Below are 14,774 nucleotides of genomic sequence, written 5' to 3'. Positions count from 1 at the left end.
ACCCCTCTGTCCTGGGCTGAGCCTGTCTGGGGTCAGGACCGGCCCGCGCGGCTGGCACCTTTCCAGGGCTCCGACATTGTCCCCACATATGGGGGACGGCTCTAAAATCAGACCTGGCCTCCCCTCACCCCCGCTGTGTGGGGCCGGCTGCTCTTGCCCCAGGCAGGGGCTGTTGCTGTGACCCCTGCACCCCCTGGGCTGGCCCAGTGCCCTCTGCCTCCCGGGGGGTCACAGGCTCAGAGCCAGGCCCCCCGGCGAGGGGAGCACCCTGGGGTGATGGAGCGGGGCATGCAGCAGGATGCCGGTGCCTTCCCCCGCGCCGTGGGGAGACTGGAGCCGCGCGGGGAGACCCCCGCGGATGAGTGTCGTAGACTCTCGAATAGACTAATGTACCGGCTGGCCCTGGCCGGGCCCCGTAACCATGATCTCTAGCCACAGGCACTAATCTCCGTCTGTCCGTCCTCTCTAGGAAAACATAGAGCTTGCATTAGATGACATAGAGCCCGCTCCCTCGGGCTCTGTGGCCACTGTAGACCAGCCCTCTCACCAGGCACTGGTAAGCACAAGCCGGGTCCGCGCGGCGCGGCGAGGCGTGGCGTCTCCTCTCCCCTCCCTCCCGGCGCCGCATGCTCCCCGCACCCTGCACTCGGACCCCTGCTTCACCCGCCCGGGAATCGTGCTGCTCTCCGACCTGCGCCGCCACAGGGCCGGGGCCCTGGCGTGTCCTGCGCAGGCAGGCAGGGAAGGGGCCGGCGTTTCTGGCTCCTGCATGCACCCCACTGCAAGGCCACCGCTGCCTCCGGCTCCCAGCGGGGCCTCTGTTGCACCCCCAGCCTGGCACGCACAGCGCTGGGCCTGCAGCTCCCAGGTGGCTCTGCCCGTGCTGAGCCGGCTCAGCTGGGAGGCACCGTCTGCCCGTCCCTTCTAGCTGAAGGGCACCGAGGTTTGTAGCCGCAGGTCGTGCTCGGTGTGAGCGGGCGCATCTCTCGTGTGGGGCGCACAGGCCCTGGGCTCTGGGTGGGAGGGAGCGGTGCCCGTGAGCAGGCTGTAGCACTCGGGGCCCCTCCTGTGGGCCTGCCTCGAGCCCTGGGACCCCGTCTGCCGGAGCCTGGGGTGCCCCCTCCCCTGCAGGCTTGGGCACCCCTGGGCTGCCTCAGCCGTCGAGCGGCTTGGGGGCCACGGCTCCGTGCCAGGCCACGGGGAAATGGGGGTCTGGTGCAAGGGGGCATCCCCCTGGGCTTTGGGGGGCTGCTGGGCTGGGGAGAGCAGCGGTCCAGGCCCCTTGGGGGCAGTCTGGCTGGGTAAGTCCCCCGCCCCAATGCCAGCAGCTGCCTCCCCACAGCCTCCATGCATCCCGTCCAGGTGCTCAGCACCCAGGTTTCCCTGCACCGCTGCTGCCTGTGTCGCCCAGAGCAGCGCCCACCCCAAGTCCCCCTGCGCCATGAGTTGCACGCTCCCCTCCCTGCACGCCCGGGGTCCCGGCGGGGTGCACGCCCGCCCATCCGTGCCCAGGTGCAGGGGTGACACGGCACGTTGGCCTCCCTGCAGGTACGCTCGCTGCCCCGCACGGACGAGGCTCGGGGGCTGCTGTGGCTGCTGGAGGAGGAGGCGCTGCAGCCCGGGGGCAACGAGGACACCTTGCTGGACCGGCTCTTCACCTACTACGGGCCCCAGGATGGAGACAAGAAAGGTGAGGGAGGGGGGCAGGGCCACGGTGCCCGGCGTTGCGGGGAGCCAGTGTCCCATGGTGCCTGGGCCACGCGCTGACCGAGGCGTCTCTGCAGGGCCCAACCCCCTGCTGCGCAGCGAGAGGCCGCGGCACTTCTTCCTGGGCCACAGCTCGGGGACCAACTGGGTGGAGTACGACGCCGCGGGCTGGCTGGGCTACGTCAAGCACAACCCGGCCGCGCAGAACGCCGCCGCGCTGCTGCAGGACTCGCAGAAGTGAGTCGGGGCGCACGGCCCGGGCGTCTGCCCTGCCCCGGGGGGGAGCTGGGCTCTGGGGTGGGCTTCTCCTGGTGACCCCCGTGCCCCTCGGCAGGAAGATCATCAGCAGCCTGTTTGCGGGCCGGGCGGGCACGGCCCTGGTGCTGTCGGGCTCCGTGGCGGGCCTGGAGGGTGGGTCACAGCTGGCGCTGCGCCGGGCCACCAGCATGCGCAAGACCTTCACCACCGGCATGGCGGCCGTCAAGAAGAAATCTCTCTGCATCCAGATCAAGTTGCAGGTGGTGAGTGGCCCAGCACTGCCCAGCGGGGCCAGGATCTCTGACCGGGCGCCAGGCCGGGGTCCCCCTAGCGCAGCACATGCACGTGCAAGGGGTTCAGGGGACCCCAAGGAGAACCCCCAGCCTGAACCGAGAGGTCTCCAGGCCCATGTCTCTTGGGGCTTCCTAATGGGGCCGACGTCCTCCTGCCCCAGACCCTCGGTAGCATGTCCAGGGGCCTGCGGTGCAATGTAGGGACTGCTGCGCGGTCCCCTGGGAGGATGGAGGCTGGGATCAGGGGCTGCGCGGTGCCTGGGTCGAGCAGAGGGAGGTGTGGGCCCAGCGCTGGGCTGCTCCAGGGGCCATGCTGGGGGTGCTGGCCTGCCCCGTGCGCTCTGAGTTGCCCTGTTTGCCATGGCCGCCCTGGGGCAGGGCAGGTCTGTGCCGCGCTGACCCGCGCCGTGCTCTCCCTTCCCGCAGGACGCCCTGATTGACACCATCAAGAAGTCCAAGGTGCACTTTGTGCACTGCCTGCTGCCCAAGGCGGAGGGCTGGGCCGGGACCCCGCGCGGGCTGGCGGGCCGGCGTGTCAGCAGCAGTGAGCTTGACCTGCACGGCGAGCACTGCGAGGCGGGGCTCATGCAGCTGGACGTGCCGCTGCTGCGGGCGCAGGTCCGCGGCTCCCGCCTGCTCGACGCCCTGCGCATGTACCGGCAAGGTGGGGGCGTCCACACACGCGGCGGGTGGTCTCTGCGGTGGGTGGTCCCCAGTGGACTGCAGCCGCGGTGTCTCCCTGCGCGGCCAGGGGAGGACAAGCCTCCCGGCCGCGCTGCACGCGGCATTTGTCACTATAGACTCTCTGCCACGGCACCGGTTCATTATCTCCCTGGCCACCGGCGACAGCCGTGACCTGAGATCGATGCCGCGCTCCGGCATGATCGATGGCTCGCGGCGGCCAGCCCGGCCAGGGTCAGCATCCCGGTCGATAGTGCCAGTGATTAATTAAGATGTGAGCAAGTGACACTGCACTTTAATTGCAATCCAGATGCGATCCATAGCACCCTCCATCTGCTCCCGTCGCGGCCTGGCCTGGGAATCGATTCCAGGCGCCAGCTGCAGCGCTGCCCCCTCCTCCCCTCCCTGCGGGCACTCGCCAGAAAGGGCTCAGCTCAGCCCAGGGGGGCAGTAGGGCTGGGGCTGCTATTACCCCCCGGCTGGTGGCAGGGTCCCTGCTCCGCTCCCGCGTAACCCTCTGCGCCCCCCAGGCTACCCCGACCACATGGTGTTCTCCGAGTTTCGGCGCCGCTTCGATGTCCTGGCCCCGCACCTCACCAAGAAGCACGGGCGCAACTACATCGTCATGGACGAGAAGCGGGTACGTGCGGGTGCTCTGCACGCCCTCCCCCGTGGCAGGCAGCGTGGCCTGGGCCCTGGGGTGCTGCATGCCGGGGACCCCGGGGCTCAGCTCCATAGCCCTGTGGGCATGGCAGGGAGGGGGCGGCAGGAAAGATGGGGCGACCCCGCTTCCAGCCTCTCCTGCGCGGGGCTGGCTCTGCCGTGCGCCGGCGGCCGTGGGGCTCTGCTCTGCTCTGCTGGAGCTGTCTGAGCGGCACGGGCGAGGACGGTCTCCTTGGGCGGCTCTGGTCTCCTCCCCCGTGACGGCTGCCCCTGCAAGATAGCGGCGTGGGGCAGGCCTGGCGGGGCCGGGTGGGGCGAGCAGCACCAGGCACAGCCAGCCCGGGGGGCTGCGGCCGGCTGCACGTGAGCGTGGCCGTGCGTTGTGGTCGTGCACCCCCTGATCCCCTTCTTGCTCCCCCGCAGGCAGTGGAAGAACTCCTGGAGTCGCTGGACTTGGAGAAGAGCAGTTATTACATGGGCCTGAGCCGGGTAAGCCTCCCGCCTCCCCCTTGCACGCCTGCGCCCCCACCGACAGTGCTGGGGCTGGGGCTGGGCAGGGCCAGCGCTCCTGCTGGCACCCACCCCGCAGGGTCCTGGCTGGGGGTCTTGCCCCTGCGCTCAGGCTCAGCCCCACGCTGCATTGGGGCAGGAAGGGATTTCCCCCTTGCTCGGACTGGGGGGGGTTTGCTTTCCTCTGCAGCGGGGGCACGGCCTCACCCTGAGGTCTCTGCAGCGCCCACGGCCCCCCCGGCAGCAGCAGGAAGTTGGCGGCCGCAGCCCCCCTGTATCCCAGGGGCAGGGCCGGGGGTGATGCTTGGGGCTGTATCGGGGCGACTGTTGTGCGGCTCCGAGGGCACGCGCGGGGTTTGTCTGGGCTGGTTTGGACGGGGCTGATCTTGCCTCAGGCAGGGGTTGGGCTGGATGTGACCCCACGGCTCCCTGCCAGCCCCCTGGCTGCACCTGCAGACAGGGCTCCATGGGCGGCATGCAGGGACCAGGGCCATGGTGCATCGGTCCTGGCCCCCAGATGTGGCCGCCCCGCTGCGATCGGGGGCTGCTATCCCCGCTTGGACTGGGCCTGTGCCAAGGCGATCTGGACCGCTGCCATCACGTGCAGCCCCTGCCCGCGGGCACTGCCTCCGGCCAGGCACTCACTGCTCCCCTGCCCGCGCAGGTGTTTTTCCGGGCAGGGACCCTGGCCCGGCTGGAGGAGCAGCGTGACGAGCAGACGAGCAAGAACATCGCCCTGTTCCAGGCGGCCTGCCGCGGCTTCCTGGCTCGCCAGCACTTCAAGAAGAGAAAGGTACCGAGCGCCCCCCGCATCCCTCCGCCCCCCCGCACCGTTTACATCCCGCCGGCAGCTGCATGACTTAGCCTAAAATGGGCAACTCGGCTTCCCCGGCTCCCCCACCCCCGCCAGCCCTGCTGGGCCGGCTTCCCTGCCTCCCAGCTGGGCACTCGCTCTCCCCTGCCCTTGGAGGTAAGGCCTGGGGGGTCCCGGCAGCCCCACGTAGCTCATGAACACGCCGGGGGTGCAGCCGCGTCCCCCCCAGCACGGCCGGGGGCCCGTGCCGTTGTTCCCTGCAGACTAAGGAGCCGTGTCAGCGCCCGGCGGGGCTCGTAGAGCAGCCAGGGCCGGGCTCATGTTTCAGCAAGATTAGCTTTTATGGCCGAGGCAGCCCGGCATAATCGACCAGCAGATAAAAGAGGCCAAATTACAGCTAAGGGGGTGGCGGCGGGCAGAGCTGGGGTGCCATGGGTCTCGCTGTCCCTGGGCCCCGATCCTGCGGGCACCCGCGGGACCCAGGGCGGCCCGAGTCTTGTGCTGACCGCGCTGCGGTCCTGGCGCCCCCGCGACCCCCGTGGGTAGTGGGGGCGGCCCTGACCCCTGCGCCCCCCCCGGCAGATCCAGGACCTGGCGATCCGCTGCGTGCAGAAGAACATCAAGAAGAACAAGGGCGTGAAGGGCTGGCCCTGGTGGAAGCTCTTCACCACCGTGCGCCCCCTCATCGAGGTGCAGCTCACCGAGGACCAGATCCGGGGCAAGGACGTGCGTAGGCTCCCGCGCCGCGCTCGGGCTGGGGGCGGCGGGTGCTGTGGGGGGGCAGCGAGGGCCGGCGCCTCCCCCCTCCCCTCCCGTGAAGTCTGAGTGGCGGGGGTCCGACGGGGCCCCCGCTGCTTGGGCTGAGGCAGGCGAGCGCCTGTGGGGCCGGCTCCGTGTGCAGGGGCAGGCCTGGAGTCAGGTGTCTTGTGCTGTGAGCACACGCGCGTGTGTGTGTGCAGGAGTGTGTGTTGCAGGGGGTTCCCTGGTATGTGTGTGTGTGCGTGCGCGTGTTCACGGCTGCATTGCAGGAGGTTTCCTGCTCTCTGTGTGTGCGTGTGCGTGCAGGGGGCTGTGCCGCAGGGGGTCTCTCTGCCCTGCCGCGTATGTGCACGTGTACACATGCAGGGGTGTGTTGCACGGGGTTCCCTGCTTTGTGCGTGCGTGTCGCAGGGGGTGCCACGCTGCATGTGTGCGTGCGGCGGAGGCGGGCAGGGGGCCGCCGCGCCTCTCTCACGCTCAGCCGGCTTCCAGCACACGCAGCAAATAGCTGGCTAATTTGCAAATCAGCATGTCATTAGCATAGGAGAGGCGGCGGCTGCCGGGGCCCAATTACACGGCGTGGAGAATGGAGCGGGAGCTCCGCGCCAGGGGCCTGCGTGGCGGCTTTGCACGGTTGTCGCAGGCACTCTGCTCCCCCGCGGCTGCCCGGCGCTGCCCCCCCAGAGCCCCGGCCCCCGTGGGCTGTGCCTGCCCCCGTTCTCCTGGCCGTGCCCATGCCCATGCCTTTGTTAGGGGCTCCAGCATGCTGGGGTATCTGGGATGCTCCCCACATCCTGCTCCGGAAGGAGGCAGGGTCCTGCGGTGGCTGCCTCGGTCCCCCCGTGCTCCCTGCCAGGCTGGGGAGGAGGCTGTAGAGGAGCCAGCAAGCAGCGTGGAGGGTGCTGTGCACAGGGGTGCCAGCTGCACCGTGCCCAAGCAGCCGCGGGCACCCAGGGACCATGTATGGGCTGGAAGACAGTGCTGGGAGCGCGGCCGGGAAAGCCGCACTGAGCTCCTGGCACCGGCTGCGCTGCCAAGCCGGCTGCGTCACCCTGCCTCTGCGGCCGGGGTGCTGCGGGGGCTGCGCTCGGGCGTCCCTGCCCAGCCCTCACCCCTCACCCCTGTCCCACGCAGGAGGAGATCCAGCAGCTCAAGGGCAAGCTCGAGAAGGTGGAGAAGGAGCGCAACGAGCTGCGGCTGACCAACGACCGGCTGGAGGGCAGGGTACGGGCCCGGGCCCGGGCGGGGAGCCTGGGGGGGACCCGTTGTGGGGGGCGCTGGGGCTAGCCTGGCCCCCTCCCCACCCCTGGGCTCAGTAGCTCCCTCCACCTGCCCCGGGGGGAACAGCCCCGTCCTGGCGCCTGCCTCAGCCCGGCTCTGCTCCCATCCCAGATCACAGAGCTCACGTCGGAGCTGACGGACGAGCGCAACACAGGCGAGTCGGCCTCCCAGCTGCTGGACACGGAGACGGCCGAGCGGCTGCGGGCGGAGAAGGACATGAAGGACCTGCAGGTGAGCTGCCTCTTGCACCCCTGCCTGGGTGCCCGCCTGGCCCCGCGCCCGCCACCCGTGTGCCAGCACAGGCTGCCCAGGGCCGGGCCGTACGTGTGCCCCGCTCCTGGCTGCTGAGACCCCAGCCTGTCTCCTGCCTCTGCTGGGTCCCGACCCACGGCTCCCCCTTCCCAGTAGCTCAGCCCTGTCCTCGTGCCTTTCCCCTCGCCCCGGGGCAGCCCCGGAGGCCAGGCCTCTTGGGTCTTCCTGGGGCACTGGGGTGCTGTTGGGAGCTGGGCTGGCCCCCCTCCCTCCCTCCCTCCCTCCGCGCTGAGCTGGGCCTCTCGCCCGCTCAGGCCAAGTACGACGCGCTGAAGAAGCAGATGGAGGCCATGGAGATGGAGGTGATGGAGGCGCGGCTCATTCGCGCGGCCGAGCTCAACGGCGAGCTGGATGACGACGATTCAGGTGAGGGTCCTCCCCCCGCCCGGCTCAGCAAGGGCCTTCATGCCCTGGGCAGGCGGCAAGCCGGCTCAGCGCCTCCGTTCCCTGCCCGCCCGCTGTGGCCATGGCTGTGTGGCATGGTCGTGGGGCCACACAGGCAGCCGTGGGCCCTGCCCCACAGTGAGCACGTGTGCCAGCCGTAGCTTGAGACCCCCGCCGGGGCTGTGCCCTACCCGCCCCCTGCCCGTGCCTGCTCGGGGTCCCTGACGCGGCGCTGTGCCCCGCACAGGCGGCGAGTGGCGCCTGAAGTACGAGCGCGCGGTGCGGGAGATCGACTTCACCAAGAAGCGGATGCAGCAGGAGTTCGAGGACAAGCTGGAGGTGGAGCAGCAGGGCAAGCGGCAGCTGGACCGGCGGGTGAGTCCTCCCGAGCCCAGGGTCCTGCCCATAGCCCCGGCGCAGGCTCCAGCCTCCCGTGGCCCTAACCCTGCCACGTCTCGCCCCGGCCCGCAGCTGGCCGACCTGCAGGCCGACAGCGACGAGAGCCAGCGCGCCTTGCAGCAGCTGAAGAAGAAGTGCCAGCGCCTGACGGCCGAGCTGCAGGACACCAAGCTGCACCTGGAAGGGCAGCAGGGGCGCAACCACGAGCTGGAGAAGAAGCAGCGCAGGTGGGTGCATGTGGGCGCGAGGGCAGCAGGGGCGGGACGACGTCTACCCCTGGCTTCGCGGGAGGGCAGAGCCCATGCGGGGCAGGGGATGGTGCCGGGAGCGCCCTCCTGCTCAGCCGCCAGCTCCCTGCGGGCAGGTCCCTTGGCACAATGATTCCCAAGCTCGCGGGACAGGGCTAGGAAACGCGGCAGGACGCCCTCACGCTCTGGAGCGGCTCCGAGCTCGCTGCAGAGCCGTGCGGTGCCCTGCCAGCCCCGGCCCTCGGGGTGGGAGCCGCACCCAGCGTCTCGGCCCGCCTGCCACGGTGCGTGGGCGACGAGGAAGGGAGGAGGGCCGTTCCCTGGTGCTGGCTCGGGGATGGCGGCTGACAGCCAGGGCCCCGTGCCCCCCGCCCGCAGGTTCGACAGTGAGCTCGCACAGGCGCACGAGGAGGCCCAGCGGGAGAAGCTGCAGCGGGAGAAGCTGAGCCGGGAGAAGGACGTGCTCATCGCCGAGGTCTTCGGCCTCCGGCAGCAGCTGGAGGTGAGCACGCTGGCAGCGCCCGGCCCCCGGTGCACAGCCCACGGGGGCAGCCGGCTCAGCGGGCTCCCTCTCCACTCTCTCGGCAGGATAAGGACGCCGACATCGCCAGCCTCACCCAAAAGGCAGAGGCCCTGGAGGCCGAGTTGCAGGACATCTCCTCCCAGGAGTCCAAGGACGAGGCCTCCCTGGCCAAGGTGAGGAAGCAGCTGCGGGACCTGGAGGCCAAGGTCAAGGACCAGGAGGAGGAGCTGGACGAGCAGGCGGGCACCATCCAGATGTTGGAGCAGGTACCGGGGACACGACGGGCTGGGGAGGGTCCGTCTTGCAGGGGTCTGGCCTGGGAGCGCAGCCCTTCCCTGACAAGGGATCGGGGCCACCCCGAGCCGGCAGCCGCATCCCCATCGTGTTGCCGGGCTGGTTTTGGGGTGCGGTGGTTTCATGCAGGCTGTCATTAGCTGGGCTGGGCTGGGCTGGGCCATGCCGCCCGCCCGCGGAGCAGAGGCAGCTCTCGCCGCCTCCCGCCTGGGTCAGGTTTGCTCTGGCGTGCAACTCGGGGGCCTGGCTCTCTGCTGCCCCCCGCCCGGGGGCCATGGGGCCTGGGCTCGCTGTGCTGCATGAAACTGCCCAGCAGCTCCTAACCCGGGCACCGGGCACATCCGGCCAGTGGGGACCTGGAGGAGCCCGTGTTCCCCAGGCTGAGCTGGGACCCTTGCATTCATGACACCTGTGGCTTGAACCTGCCTTTAGGCGGGCGCGGGCCCCCGGGGCTGGGCTGGGTTCCCTGGGTGGGGGAGGGCCGGGTGCGAGAACCCCCCGGGACCGGGCAGCCGCTGGGCATGGGTGTCTGCGGTCGAGGGGGCCCCAGCTGCGGGAGGCGGCTGTGACCACGTCGTGCCCGTGCACAGGCCAAGCTGCGGCTGGAGATGGAGATGGAGCGCCTGCGCCAGACGCACGCCAAGGAGGTAGAGAGCCGCGACGACGAGGTGGAGGAGATCCGCCAGTCCTGCCACAAGAAGGTAGGACCCGGCCCAGACCCTTCCCTCGCCTCCCAAGGGCACCATGGACCCAGGAGGGGCCCTGCCACCTCCCTGCATCCCAGCACAGCCCTGCTGCCCGGGGCTGGGTCCCTCCAGCTTGTGCCCGGCCCCTGGGTTTGTCCCACACTGCCAGCCTGGCCCCGGCACCCACGGAGCTGCCTGCGCCCATGCTTTGGGGGTGCCCACACCTTCCCCTTCCTGCTCCATCCCCTGCCGCCCTCCCCTGCCGTGGGCACCCGTGCAAGCTGCCAACCAAGGACCTGGGAGCCCTGGTGTCACGTGAGCCGGGACGCAGCCCTCGCCGGCTTGGCAAGTTGGGCCAGCTGCTCCACTCGTCCCACACTGGGCCCCGTAATTACCCCACAGGGCGTCGATGGTGCCCATGGGATCCTGGCAGGTCTGGGATGGGGATGAGCCCTGGAGCAGGCCTTTTGTGAGGCCCCCGCCGATGCCCCTCGGTCCCAAATCCCAGCTCCGGCTCTCGCAGCCACGTGGGCTTGTTTTGGGGTCTGGCGGCTACTTGGGGGGGACCCGGTCCCATCCTGGGCCCTTGTGGGGGCCCAGCACCCCCCAGCGCTGAGCCCCCGCTGTGGCCTGCCCTCCCCGCAGCTGAAGCAGATGGAGGTGCAGCTGGAGGAGGAGTACGAGGAGAAGCAGAAGGTGCTGCGGGACAAGCGGGAGCTGGAAAGCAAGCTGTCGGCCGTCAGCGACCAGGTGCCTCCACGTCGGGGAGCGGGGGGTCCCTGCACCGGGCAGTCGTGGGCTGGGACGGGGGGGCCGTCCCCGGTTCCCTCCCAAAGGCGCAGCACCTGCGGGGCCGGCACAGTCCGGCCTGTCCTAGGCTGACCCTGGAAGGGCGAAGGGTGCAGTGCAGGGAGCACGGTCCTGTCCTGCGCTGCAGCCGGCGGGATCTTTGAGGCAGGGCTCCTGCCCTGGGGGGGGGGGCAGCGATATCCATCCCAGGGGCGCTGGGTGCGCGCTTTGGTGTTACCCACTAGTTGTGGAGGGTGCCGGGCCATTGCCCTCCAGGTCTGGGCGCCTCGCCTGAGCCCGGGGCACGCCTGACCCCTCCGCCCATGCCCAGGTGAACCAGCGGGATTTTGAGACGGAGAAGCGGCTGCGCAAGGACCTCAAGAGGACCAAGGCGCTGCTGGCTGATGCCCAGATCATGCTGGACCACCTCAAGAACAACGCGCCCAGCAAGCGGGAAATCGCCCAGCTCAAGAACCAGGTGCCTCCCTGCCCCGGCCAGCGCTGCGCCGCTCTTGCTCTGCCGGGCTCAGGACCTCCAGGGACCTCCCTCAGGGGCTCGGCGTGCAGAGCTGGCCCTTCTCACAGCGCTGCCTTGCCTTCCCGCGCGGCCCCTACCCCGTGCCCAGCACAGCCCCCTCGAGACTGCAGGCCTGGGGCCGGCTCCCGGGTCCCAGCCAGGAGCCTGCAAGCTGCGCCCCTCTGCCCAGTGGGCCGGGCTGGGTGTGCAGATCCCCGCGCGGTGCTGCCCCATCTCCCCGCCCCGGCCTGATGCTGATCCCCCCGCTTCCCCCCGGCGCTCTCTGCAGCTGGAGGAGTCGGAGTTCACCTGCGCGGCGGCCGTCAAGGCCCGGAAGTCCATGGAGGTGGAGATCGAGGACCTGCACCTGCAGATCGACGACCTGGCCAAGGCCAAAGGCGCGGTGCGTGCTGGGTGCGGGCAGGTGGGGACGGTCTGTCCGTGTGTCCTGCAATGCCCTTGGCTGGGCACGGTGAATGCGTCCTTGTGGGCGGTTTGGGTGCCCTCGGGCCGGGGTGCATCACGTCAGTGGGCGTGGGAGGCTGTGTTGGTAGCAGATGGGCAGGGGCTGGGCTCGCATCCAGAGGCACCTGGCTGGGCCAAGCTGTCCATGAGCTGCTCCATCAGTTGTGCTACATGGGGTGGTGTAGAGGAAGGCCCTGTCTCCGGTGTGCCGCTGGGTTCGGTTCAAGCCCTGCTCGGCCGTCGGCCCCTCTGGCGGGATGGATTGGGCTTCCCCCAGCTGAGCCCCTCGGCAGCCTGCACGGGTGGGAGGCATGGGGTGCAGCCCTGAGACGGGGGGCGAGGGAGCGGGGCTGGACCCAGCCTCACTGCCCCCTCTCCCGGCAGCTGGAGGAGCAGCTGAGCCGGCTGCAGCGGGAGAAGAACGAGGTGCAGAGCCGCTTGGAGGAGGACCAGGAGGACATGAACGAGCTGATGAAGAAGCACAAGGCGGCCGTGGCCCAGGTGACCGAGCCGCTTAGGCCCGGAGCTGGCACGGCTGATGCCAGCAGCCCGCTGCCGCAAGTCGGCCCAGCGCTGAGGTCCCGGGGGCTGCCGCGCTGTCCTGGGGTGGGGGGAGCCCCATACGTGCCCTGGGGGCAGGGGTCTGGGTTATGAAACAGCTTCGTGCCCGCAGGCCTCCCGGGACCTGGCCCAAATGAACGACCTCCAGGCGCAGCTGGAGGAGGCTGGCAAAGAGAAGCAGGAGCTGCAGGAGAAGGTAGGCGCTTTGAGGCACAGCGACGGGCCAGCACCAGCGTGGCACGTGGGCCGCACGAGTGCCCGGGGCACGCGTGCGGGACCCTGCCTCTGTGGCAGGCAGTGCCCGGGGGTCGCACACCTCTGTGCTGATGCACGTGCCCCTCCACCCCCCACACAGCTGCAAGGCCTGCAGAGCCAGCTGGAGTTCCTGGAGCAGTCCATGGTGGACAAGTCCCTGGTCAGCCGGCAGGAGGCCAAGATCCGCGAGCTGGAGACGCGGCTTGAGTTCGAGAGGACGCAGGTCAAGCGCCTCGAGGTAGGAGCGGGAAGAGGGTGGGGAGCGGTGCGTTGCTGCCAGCCGGCTCCGGTCACCTTGCCCTAGGAGGTGTGCGGCAGAGCCCGGGGAGATCCGCTCCTGCCGCTTGGCTTCAGCTCGCAGCCGCTGGCCTGATGCCCGGGCAGCCCGCGGGGCCCCCAGGGCCTGGAGCCGAGCCGCCCGGCAGCACAGGGCAGGGGCGCCAGTGCCAGCCAGGCCTCCACCGAGCTCTCGGGGTCCCCACGTCTCCTCCAAAGCCCCGTGCCCTTGTCCCTGAGCCCGTCCCCGGGCAGCCTCGCCGTGCCGGCTGCGTACATCCCGTGCCCACGCTGCCGGCTCTGCAGGACGGCGATTGGCGCGCTGATCACAGTAATCTGCCATCCAGCCGGCGCCCGGCAAAGTGCTGCTATTTCCCTGCATCGACTTAGTGAAATTATAGACTCTCCCGCACCCGCTAAACGCGGCTGCTTTATATTCTGCCGCCACACTTCCCGCTGCCGGGGGAGCCGAGGAGCTTAGCACTCCTCTTCATATTTCCTTGCCATTATTTCCCTCTGCCGGGGCCATAAATATGCAGCGGCTGACTGGGCGGCGGGGAAGGACGGGATCTATTTTTCCCCACATTACATGTTGTAATTACTTCACACAAAGTTAAATCTATTTTTCCAATTCACCCCAGCCCCTGCGCCGCCGCCGCCCCCTCCCGCGCCCGCGGGGACGTTTCGCGGCGCGCTGCGGCCCCCCCGGGCAGGCCCCCTCATGTAAATTCATGGCGCGGGGTTCGTTTGTTCCATTAGTGCGCGGCGGGAAGCGATGGGGTGTTGCCGGCTCCCGAGCTGGAGCTGGGTAATTGCCGCTCTCCACCACGATTATCCTCGGCGCGTGAATGCGGATGCCGGCACCCGGCGCTGTCAGGGCTGGCGTCGCCGTCGCCTGCTGCAGCTCGGTGGGGGGAGGCAGGGGTGGCCCGGATATTCACCCGGTGCACGGGGGGACCCTGCAGCCTCCCGGGGCTCCCCGCAGCAGGCGATGCTCCCAGCCGCGTCGAGGGGGAAGCCGGGACTCCTGGGTTCTCCCGCCGGGCTTGTCTGGCCCCCAACGCCGGTGCGAGGGGCCCTTGCGAGCCGCGGTGCGGGGGCGGCACGGTGCCCTGCCTGACCGTGCCCTGCGCCCCGCAGAGCTTGGCCACGCGCCTGAAGGAGAACATGGAGAAGCTGACGGAGGAGCGGGACCAGCGCACCGCCGCCGAGAGCCGGGAGAAGGAGCAGAACAAGCGGCTGCAGCGCCAGCTGCGGGACGTCAAGGAGGAGATGGGCGAGCTGGCCAAGAAGGAGACGGAAGCCAGCCGCAAGAAGCACGAGCTGGTGAGCAGCCCGGGCGGGCACGGGCCTACGGGGCATCGGGGGCTTGTGCCCAGGTCGTGTCTGGGGTCGCGGCATCGGCCCAGAAGCCCCCAGCCCAGTGCTGGGTCACTGCTGCCCTGCAGCCCTCGCTGGCTCTGGACCCCGTGCACCCCACAGGGCAGGCGAGGGGGATTTGGGGGCACTGGTGCCCCCTTCCCGGTGTCTCAGGGCTGCCCGTGTGCGACCCGCTCTCACCCCTTTTGCCTCCCCTAGGAAATGGACCTGGAAAGCCTGGAAGCCGCCAACCAGAGCCTGCAGTCGGACCTGAAGCTGGCGTTCAAGCGCATTGGGGACCTGCAGGCCGCCATCGAGGACGAGATGGAGAGCGACGACAACGAGGACCTCATCAACAGGTGAGCGGGGGCCCCTCCAAACCGGCCCCCCGCCCCAAACTGGCAGGAGAGCCGTGGCCCGCAGCTCGGGTGTCACGGCACGTCGGTGGGGTGACACGGCCAGGGAGCTGGCAGCGCCTGGCCCAGATGCAGCGTGCGGCGCAAGCGTCCCTCCCCACTGAGGGGCTGCGAGAAAGCCAGGCCCCATCCCCTTCCCTGCCTCCAGCTCCTTCCCGCTGCAGTTCATTTTCTGGTTTCTTTATGTCTTTCCCGTTCATTTATTTCCTTTTTATTTCCTCGCCCTCCCCCCCGCCACCCCCCCCGCAGCCTGCAAGACATGGTGACAAAATACCAGAAACGCAGGAGCAAACCGTGAGCACGGCCTGTCTCCTTGGCTCGGGA

General features: G+C 69.8%; 1 protein-coding gene across 12 annotated transcripts in view; it reads left to right on the top strand.

Moving 5' to 3' along the window:
- Nucleotides 1-14,774, top strand: part of MYO18A (myosin XVIIIA) — a 43,755-nt gene that overhangs the window by 21,420 nt on the left and 7,561 nt on the right. For 10 of the 12 annotated variants that reach the window (XM_059717424.1, XM_059717423.1, XM_059717422.1 and 7 more), the window contains 26 exons: nucleotides 470-556; nucleotides 1,549-1,690; nucleotides 1,785-1,944; nucleotides 2,042-2,228; nucleotides 2,685-2,922; nucleotides 3,470-3,579; nucleotides 4,026-4,091; nucleotides 4,777-4,905; nucleotides 5,509-5,652; nucleotides 6,820-6,909; nucleotides 7,078-7,197; nucleotides 7,533-7,644; nucleotides 7,910-8,037; nucleotides 8,134-8,288; nucleotides 8,688-8,811; nucleotides 8,898-9,098; nucleotides 9,717-9,827; nucleotides 10,458-10,562; nucleotides 10,933-11,079; nucleotides 11,408-11,521; nucleotides 11,968-12,084; nucleotides 12,257-12,340; nucleotides 12,500-12,637; nucleotides 13,816-14,001; nucleotides 14,254-14,393; nucleotides 14,700-14,744. In XM_059717424.1, the coding sequence (XP_059573407.1) occupies nucleotides 470-556; nucleotides 1,549-1,690; nucleotides 1,785-1,944; nucleotides 2,042-2,228; nucleotides 2,685-2,922; nucleotides 3,470-3,579; nucleotides 4,026-4,091; nucleotides 4,777-4,905; nucleotides 5,509-5,652; nucleotides 6,820-6,909; nucleotides 7,078-7,197; nucleotides 7,533-7,644; nucleotides 7,910-8,037; nucleotides 8,134-8,288; nucleotides 8,688-8,811; nucleotides 8,898-9,098; nucleotides 9,717-9,827; nucleotides 10,458-10,562; nucleotides 10,933-11,079; nucleotides 11,408-11,521; nucleotides 11,968-12,084; nucleotides 12,257-12,340; nucleotides 12,500-12,637; nucleotides 13,816-14,001; nucleotides 14,254-14,393; nucleotides 14,700-14,744 (3,380 nt within the window). The remainder of the gene's footprint in view (nucleotides 1-469; nucleotides 557-1,548; nucleotides 1,691-1,784; nucleotides 1,945-2,041; nucleotides 2,229-2,684; nucleotides 2,923-3,469; nucleotides 3,580-4,025; nucleotides 4,092-4,776; nucleotides 4,906-5,508; nucleotides 5,653-6,819; nucleotides 6,910-7,077; nucleotides 7,198-7,532; nucleotides 7,645-7,909; nucleotides 8,038-8,133; nucleotides 8,289-8,687; nucleotides 8,812-8,897; nucleotides 9,099-9,716; nucleotides 9,828-10,457; nucleotides 10,563-10,932; nucleotides 11,080-11,407; nucleotides 11,522-11,967; nucleotides 12,085-12,256; nucleotides 12,341-12,499; nucleotides 12,638-13,815; nucleotides 14,002-14,253; nucleotides 14,394-14,699; nucleotides 14,745-14,774) is intronic. The other 2 variants (XM_059717425.1, XM_059717420.1) reach the window with 1 other exon arrangement.

This window comes from Alligator mississippiensis, chromosome 14, assembly GCF_030867095.1.
Source record: "Alligator mississippiensis isolate rAllMis1 chromosome 14, rAllMis1, whole genome shotgun sequence".
NCBI lineage: Eukaryota > Metazoa > Chordata > Crocodylia > Alligatoridae > Alligator > Alligator mississippiensis.
This window is presented reverse-complemented; position numbering and strand designations above follow the sequence as displayed.